General features: G+C 37.8%; 1 protein-coding gene across 1 annotated transcript; it reads right to left on the bottom strand.

Annotated features, from left to right (window-relative positions):
* Window positions 1-1,136: 1,136 nt before the first annotated feature.
* LOC124064864 (piggyBac transposable element-derived protein 4-like) lies at window positions 1,137-3,508 on the bottom strand. The gene has a single exon (XM_046399698.1). The coding sequence runs from the start codon at window positions 3,149-3,151 to the stop codon at window positions 1,364-1,366; it is 1,788 nt and encodes a 595-aa protein (XP_046255654.1). The 5' UTR covers window positions 3,152-3,508; the 3' UTR covers window positions 1,137-1,363.
* Between the last annotated feature and the right edge of the window lie 5,884 nt (window positions 3,509-9,392).

Below are 9,392 nucleotides of genomic sequence, written 5' to 3'. Positions count from 1 at the left end.
ATACTACTCTCCAAGCATGCATATTGCATGACTTAGAAATACTTCTCTATATCATTAGTGTCTGCTACAATATTGTGTGTGTGAGAGTTTGTGTGAAGATCTGTGTGTATGAGTAAGTGTGTGTGTGTGTGTGTGTGTGTGTGTGTGTGTGTGTACCTGTATGAATCTGTTTGTGGTTATAGATCTGCCTGTTGGGTCCCTTGTGTGTATATACTTAACAAAGCATGTGTACTCTTGTGTGCACACTCATGTATGTACATGCAGACATGAAATACATGTCGAAATATGTGAAAATCTTAATGTGAATGTGTCACTGCATATATATGTGCATAGATAACTCACAGCATATTCATGCACATCTTGTGTGTGTCCATTCCATGTATGGATGTAAAGTAATGGCAATTAAATCATGATGCTCCCACTAAGTAACTGCATGGAGAAGCCTCGATAAGCTGACAGCATATTAAAAACCATAAAGAAACACATCATGATGGTCAATAAAACAGATGTCTGATGCATTATGCATAACAATTGCACGCACTTGTTTTCCTGATTTTTTCTTCCATTGCCACAGAGCCATTGGTTCACTCTGCAATTGTGCTGCAATGCAAAGTTGTAAGTTTTCTTTATTATGTTCATCAGTAGGTTATTAGAAGGATAATTGTGTGATAATTTTACAAATAGAGAACAAGAGGTTTATGGAATATATGGTAAAAAATTAGAGAAACAGTAGCAGTAAGTGTGCAATGGCACTAGCTGTGTTGTTGTCTTTCCAAAAATTATTGTGTTTTTCAGTGCATTTTAGGTTTAATGTTTTCAGTTTAGTTTTTGCCATTTTCTTTGGTAATATTTTCATTGTGCATTGTTATGTTGAAACAGGAAAGAACCTTCACAAAACTCTTGCCCCTGTTGGAAGTGAAACACTACTGCATAAAATATCAGAACTTTCCTTTTAATGAGACTAAAGAGCCCAGACCATGAAACACTGACCCAGATCAAAAGTGTACATAGTATGTTCCCAGGAGGAGTTCCCATATAATTGTTGTACATTTGGCCATATTGTATGTTGAGAGATATCAGCTTTGTAGGGTGAACAGGGAAGGTGCAAATGCTCAAGCTGACCAGATGTTTCTATAACCCTCGTATTATGTTGAAAAAAAATCACATTGATTATGTTGTGGGTCATTTTGACCCGTACTGTGGAAATCCACACAAAACAGCCAAAAAACAGGTTAAACCAGTAACAACTTTATTTTAGATGATGTAAACATTCAGAAAATAGACAGACAACAGATTTTTAATCCCAACACTATATTTAAGAACTGTTTAGTTGAAGTTTTTCCCCTTCACTTTTTTTTTTCATTTAACTTGCCCAATTTTCTGAGATTTTCAGTGTTGAGCATCTCCAGTGGTCTCCACATGATGGACAGAATGTGACTGTGTGCTTTCTGCAGATATAAGTCTTGCATTTCACACAAGAGGTGCTTGTCTTACTGTCCTCTCGGGAGGGACAGACCTGGCATCTTTTCCGTTTTTTTACACCTGTGTCCACTGGATCCATTGCAGATTGGTTGGATGACCTGTTCTTGACCTTTTCAATGACAACTGCAGCTGCAGGGCATCGAGCTGGCCTGGCTCGCATCTGGATCTTGGGAGTGACAAGTGCTTTGCCGAGTTCTTCCAGGAAAAGCCGACGTCGGTACAATTTGCCGGCATTCCATTGCTGGTTGATTTCAGCCCACAGGACATAGGCATTGTAAGCAGACACATCCACAATGTTGTAGAAAATCACCAAGGGCCAACAGGCAGTCTTGCGCTGGCAGCTGTATGTTGCTGTGACTTTGTCCAGATTGTCAACTCCTCCTTTGGTGGAGTTGTAGTCCAGGATCATTTGTGGCTTCATGTCTTCTCTTGTGCTCAGAGATGCATCTGTGTGCATTGTGCTCATTACAAGAACATTCTTGTTTTTCTTTGGGCAGTATGAAACAACTGTTGCTTTCTCAGTGAAAACAAATACTGAGGAATGCAGAGGTCTGCCCTGCATCTTCAGAATTTCACTGGGAAGTTCTGGCTTATTTCTTCTGACTGTTCCCAACATAGTCAGCTTTCTCTTCTGAAGTTCATCTCCAAGGCGGTAAGATGTGAAGAAGTTGTCACATGTGATGTTATGACCTTGCAGTCCTTCACTCATCTCCAGCACCACACGCATCCCCTGATTCTTCTCAGCTGCTCCTCCAGGTAGCTTTCCAGTATACACTTGCATATTCCATGCATAACTAGATTTTGCATCACAGGCTGCCCATATTTTGATGCCATACTTGCCAGGCTTGTTGGGCAAGTACTGTCTGAAAGGACAGCGGCCCCTGAATGGAACAAGGCGCTCATCTACAGTAACATGGGGACCAGGATTGTACAACAACGGTAGAATTTCAACCCATTTATCCCATACATCTCTGATCGCAGCAAGTTTGTCTCTTTCACGTCGACCAGCTCTGGTGTCACGGTTGTCAAATCGGATCACACGAGATATCATGTGAAATTTCTCCAGAGACATTGTTGCTCGAAAGATTGGCCTTCCATACTCTTCATCCCACAGACTTGCAGTTGCTTCTCCCCGTGACCTGTACACTCCAGCTAATAACAGAATTCCAAGGTAAGCATGCAAGTCAGTCTGATCCAGTGGCTTCCATTTCTCTTGAAATACACGCTTCCCCTCCAAGTTGGTCATTTCCAGTATAATCTTCTCTATTGGTGGGGATATGAACAGCTGAAATGCTGATTGAATATCATCAACTCTTGTGACAGCAAATCTTGTAGGACCAGGAGTCATTTTGATGACATTGGAAGATGACAGTCTACCTCGGCTTTGGTGTGGTGATGTTGACCATTTTATCTTACCATCTTTAGATGCCCATGTCCCCTCTGTGGATGATGATTGCTGCATTCCTTGGTTTTCATCCAATGGAGAGACAGCAGCAGACTCGCCCTCTGAATCCTCCTCATCGTTGGAATACTGACAATCTGGATCATCAATAACATTGTCCTCTGTCTCTGAAAGATCCTCTGTCTCTGAAATCTCTTCATCTGCATCACTATCCCAGTTCAAAATCTGTGATGCAGCTTGTTCAGCTGTAAATCTTCTGGAGCTCATTTTTGGTGTGTTGGTCAAAGAGATGACATGAGAAGAGTGACAAGTCAAATGAGAGAAGGTTCCTGCTCTACACACACCTGGGTCTCTGGCAGTCAAAATACAAATAACTGAGCAGTCAAAACAAAGTACATCAAAGAGACATGTTTATTTCAGATCTGAACAGCTGCTTACCCACATTAAAGTGCCTGGGTCAAAATGACCCGCAACATCATATTTGTATACAAACTGTGCACAGACATTTCACTACACATGAGAGTGTCCAGATTTTACACACCAGTTCATGACCCTAGATGAGGAAAAGTCACAAAATTTCATGAACAAAAAGAAAGGATATCCAGTGCTTTGATCAGCACAAAAACTGAAGTAGCATCATCATCACTATCCTTATTGTGTGGTAAGTTACCGCTGTCACTATTGAATCTCATGGTTTCGTGATGTGGAGACATCCAAAGATACACAAAGACCAGGGTTATATTGTCTCTGCTGATGTAATATGACATACATCACTGATAACTTGATTGACTGCTTAACTGATAAAGAACATGGTCATAGAAAGGGACATTTCTTTATTGTACATGAAAATGTCACAATTTCATATTTCATATTACTTTCTTACTATGCATATGCATGTGTCCTGGTTCTTCTGTCATTGTGAGGACCAATTAAATCTAAATAGTCTAAATTCTAAAAACATTTTCAATTTGTATCATACAGATGTTTGTGACTTGACAACTGATGTTTGTTATTATAATATTCTCTAGTTAGATTTTGTGACCTCAGATCCCCTTGCTTCATTATTGTGAGTCAGTGTGTGTGTGTGTGTGTGTGTGTGTGTGTGTGTGTGTGTGTGGTTCCAGCAGTGTGGAAGGGAACTGATGAATTAGTAATTACTTGCAGTACTGAGTGGGTGCTACACATGAAATATGTGTGTTTGTGTGTGTGAATGTCTTAGCAGGTGGAAAGGGGAGAACAAGAGGAGATAAGTAATGCAAATAGGGTAGGAGAAAAGAAAAACCAACAGAAACATTAAGGGCTGCTTCACTTTGAATCACTGCCACCAGTTTTCTTAACAAGACAGGCAAAGTGGCTATGGGCTGCAACACAGTCTCACTCACTCAAGCACACAAAATTTTTATAACTAGACTTTTAAGAGTTTTCCCAGTGATTTATGTTCATTCACTTTTCATAGGCTTCCTATTCACACCCATTTACTGTTTATGCACATCCTGTCATGCACATGCTGCACACAATTATGTATATGTGTATGAGTCATGCATATGTACACACTTACCTCACAGCCCTGAATGATGACTGTGTGTACACACACTCACAACAACTGCATACAAGCAGGGTGAAGGTGTCCAATCAGCAAAGAATCATCACAATAAACAATTCAGTCATTGATTCCACCCCCATCTGTCAGATTGAGAAGTTTTGTTTTCATGAAATAATTTATCTTGACTCAAGTTCAAATCTAAAATTAGAGAGGCAATGTGATTGCATGCAAAGTTAACTAAAGGAAATCTGGTAAGATTAATCAGCCATCTAAGATTGTCTTGGTGAGATCATAAACTGTGAATTTCATCCACTACTAACATAGTGGATGACATAACACTGTCTCCTAGGAATTAGGTTTATAGAAAACTAATTTGCAGCAGTAAATATATTTGTAAGAGAAACATGATTGGTCCCTGGTTTATGCACAGAGATAATGTGTATTTTATTGAATCAAACATTACATTTATGTACTTCACTGAATTCACAAAAAGACCATTACGGATGGTGAGCAAACAAAGTGCAGTCCAGTAGTCAGGGCTCTGGTCTGTGCTTGGGTTTAGGCCTCAAAAGTAGTTTGGTTAAGCTTGTGTTTTTGGCTAAATGTCCCAAAAAAAAACAAAAACAAATGCAACATGATTTCAGTGGAAATTTGAATACTATAATACTATCAGTTATAAACATCCTTTAGATCTACTGATGCAATTTCTTTGGTACAGATTCAAGTTGTATTTAATTAGGAAATGAAATTCTCTTTGTGACCACTAACACCTGCCACTGACATATTTTCTGCTACAGTTTTCACAATACTCTTTTCATTTGGTTGAAATGGTGTCTCTGCCTGGCATTTACAGGCATATGGTTGATAAGTTATTCCAGCTAGTTGACCTTCAAAGGAGTGGCAGGTCTTGAGGCTGTTAGATTCTAAAAGGTGACCTTCAGTTAAAAATCTTTTACTCTGGTTTTGCTCTGACCAAGCTACAGGGCAAAAGTCTATAAACACCATCATTTCTCATCATATTGAGTCATTATAATGTCAGCTTCTCATCAGACTAGCCTTATAATGACTCAATATGCACCCCCAGCCACAGGGTTTAACTGATAAATGCCAGATACACCAGGAGCAATCAGAATGTGTCTAAACACTGCTAATGAGGCTCTCTTTCCAGGCTTTGCCATGCTCACTCAACTTGACAAGGGGTTGTTGAGAGCTTTATTAGTATCTAAGTTCAGAAAACTGACTGACAAATGATACCCAAAACATTAGTATTTGGGGCGACAGTGCTAATCACTGCACCACCGTGCCACCCAACACACAACAATGACACATTATCACAGTTAAAAGTTTCTTTGGCAAATTTGTTAGTCAATTATTGTCCATTTACACATCCACCAGAGCAACACCAGCATACATGTATGTACACCTGACAAGTGGACGTCCAATATTTGCTCTACTGGTTCTTACAGCTTTATCACCAGAAAGGGTTGCTCTCTACTGCTGGATATGAGACAGATTACAGCAGTAAAACTGAATCAAATCAAAGCAGTAGTGTGTGTGATGTACACCTAAACAATATATACAATATGATAAGCATTATGAATTTGTTAAAATAAAAAGTTAATTCACGTTAATTAATTGGCTGGATGCAAGTCACTGAGCTTGTCATAGAGTACTGTGTTTGACTTTGTGTGATTTTATGTGTGAATGTGTTGTGTCATGTGTTGCAATAAGGATACAGCAGTCTTGTCAGACTGAGCTCTCATGTTTCCTCATTTCACAGTACACTGACCAGAGAGAGAGAGAGAGAGAGACAGAGAGGTGAGTAGTGTGTGTGTGTGTGTGTGTGTGTGTGTGTGAGAGAGAGAGAGAGATTGGTTTGAGATGGTTTGAGATGCAGAAAGAATTTCAAATTTGCTACAGAACATTTTATGTATGCCCGAGTGTGTTTTTGTATGTGCATGTGTTTTGTTGCTGTGTGTGTGTATGTGTGTGTTGTGGCGTTGGTGGTGGTCGTGGTCGTGGTCGTCATGGGGGGGGGGTGCCAAAATATTACAATTAAGGCTGAGTAGAAATTTAGTTTTCACTAGTGGAAATGATTTTTCAACATGTCAAAATAACTCACATATTATAAATGCATGTTACAATGCAAATGCAATTTACATGTACAAATCAAATATTTTGACTAGACAAAACTGACTCACAGATATCTTTCTTTGTCACTTGTAAAAAAATGATGCAAATCCTCAATTCATCTTCCACATGTTAAAAATCTGAATTATGACTCATGAATGTAATTTCCCTTTCCAGATATCTGTAATTGCTTTTCCAATACATACGTACATGACGTATATATACAACAAACCACTTTGGATATGTGGAAGCCATTTTGTTAAAGTGGTACACAGTCACTGGTTGATTTTAAATTACAAATAATTTAAATAAGCTATGTTTATGTCACACTTTTAAAAAAAATCAAATAGGAATTTAGTGAAATAAAGTGATCAAACTAAGTTGATATTAAGATAAATATATTTGGTTTCATGGTGAACCACGAGAAAGGTTGGTATTGAATTCACCCTTACATTTCACAATTGTATCCAGGCAGGATACTAGGCACTAATTTAAGTAATTAATAAACTTAATCCAGGTTAAATATCTAAAAAACAGCTGAACATCCATTTTATGTCGGAACAGCCTAAAAATATATAAAGTGTATGAATATTCAACAAAGACTGTGACTAGTGTAAATTCTCTGTTTGATATCTAAAACTCAGTTCTCATTAGGTAAAAACAAATTGTAGATGTCTCAAATATAATTGTCACTAGTATAAATAGAATTTTCATTGGTTACATACAGTTGTATCTCAGAATACAGAAATTCAATTGTAGATATCTAAAATTACATTCCTGCTAATTACAATTTCAACCTGACATATCTGTTTTTAGATTTTGACTATAGCGAGAACCAAATATTATATATTAAATTCATAATAACTAATAATAGCCACTGGTAAGATCTGGATCAGTTGTCATTAATTAACTCAGTGAGAAGTGAGTTGTAGATATCGAATTATTAGATTTGTAACTAGTCAGTATTACATTTCTGTCATGTCACATATCTAAAACATATCAAACCTGAGTTTTCATAGAGGTCGGTGGTATATGTTAACTAGTTGTAGCTAAGTTACTTATATCTACAAAGAACATTCCACAAGGAACTGATATCTAAAACTAACATTTTGACTAGTGATAAATGAATTCCAGCTGGTGGTTTTTAATTGTTGTTGCTGTTGTTAATTATTTATAGATCCTATTACCCCCCACTGATTAAATGTTGAAACAGCTTTCCAGATTGGGTCATATTTGTTTTATTTATTTGTACATTTTCATGCTTTTTCCTTCATCAGAGCAGGTAATGGATGTGGACACAATCACCCATTCTCTTCTGGATGAGACTATCCACACACATACACCACACAGACTTTGTCAGCTCCACTCAGCTGCTTGCTATTCTTACAGACCAAGAAAGAGAGCTGTAGGCAATACCTTGTGTTAGGGTATCATACTGAGAATGACTGCAGGCCTCAATGATACCAGAAAGGGAGAGAGAGATATATAGACAGAGAGAGAGACCATGCTCTACTGCCTCTATCAGACTGTGACTATTTCTCATGGACATGATTAGCTGCAGACACTAGCCCTCCAGCATGACACTATAATGTATAGGAACAGCATGAGATCCCCACTCTGCTTCAGCAAATAGATGAGGCCAAACCAACTTCCATCCAATTCCATTTATTTTAAAATCATATTTCACTTTGAAAAGAAAAAGTATCTACAGTCAAAGTTTCATGTATTCAGTATTGGCGGTTAAAAATCTTCAGGAGGGACGTCACACATGACCACACACACACACATACCTCTTTTTCAGTGCTAACTCATAGGTTTAAGAGTTTAGACGTGGTTTCTCTCTCTAACTTCATTTTATCTACCTGTTACATGTTGTAGAAAATGTTCATGGCAAAACAGATTTTTTTGGCTTTATGTTAGAGAAAAATCAGCATCATTCCTTTCTGTGTAAGCAAAATGTAATTCTATAAAGTCATCATGCACATTTTTTTAATCAAAACTTGAACTTCAAATGTTTACAAAAATGATTAATGCCCAAATTCAAATCCACATTTCATAAATGGTATATGAACAGTAAACACAGTGACCCTAAATAAATGAAACAGAAAAGAGGAAAATATAGACAAGAAATAATATGAATATGTTTTTTTTTTTTATTGAAAGAAATCTAAATAATGAGAGACACATTACATTAATCAACAAAAGCATATGAACAATACTAATCACGATCTTGAACTTTCATTCATGAAGCCCAGTCCAAAATATGGTTGTTCGCGTGTGTAAGTGATGCACTTTGCGTTTCTGTGTCAACATTTTAGTGTGCTGTGTTCTGGCTAAGAAAGGGATGCTCTCAGCAGTTAAAGTAGCAGAAAATATTTCAGCTATGTAACAGTATACACAAGGCCCTCAGACTCAAACATACAAGTCGAAAAAGGAAATTCATCACAGAGGAAGGGACAGGAGGTTGTCCGCCAGGAGCATAAGGCACAACGCTGGCTTTATCTCAACCTGAAAAACTCTCCCTCTCCATCTGCTGTCATTATTACACTCTCCAGCCACACTTGAGATCAACAGCTGAAGTCAAAAAGATCAGGTTTCTCCTCTGCAGAGACAGTTGAAAGTCATTCTGGGAAATGATGAGAAGTAGAATTAGATGGGGCCGACTGAGAGAAAGTGAGCCAGGATATTATTTAAGAAAAAAGGAAAATCTCCACAATCTATCAAAAAATAAATGTCTGAAAACACTGAGGATCACAGATCGAAGAGATTTAACAGATTAAAAGTATCCAAAGGGGAATTTCTGTCCTTTCATAACTTGAAATGATTTAGCTGGCA

Source organism: Scatophagus argus, chromosome 2, assembly GCF_020382885.2.
Source record: "Scatophagus argus isolate fScaArg1 chromosome 2, fScaArg1.pri, whole genome shotgun sequence".
Lineage (NCBI taxonomy): Eukaryota > Metazoa > Chordata > Actinopteri > Scatophagidae > Scatophagus > Scatophagus argus.
The sequence above is the reverse complement of the archived record's forward strand: the minus strand, read 5'-3'. Positions and strand labels throughout refer to the sequence as shown.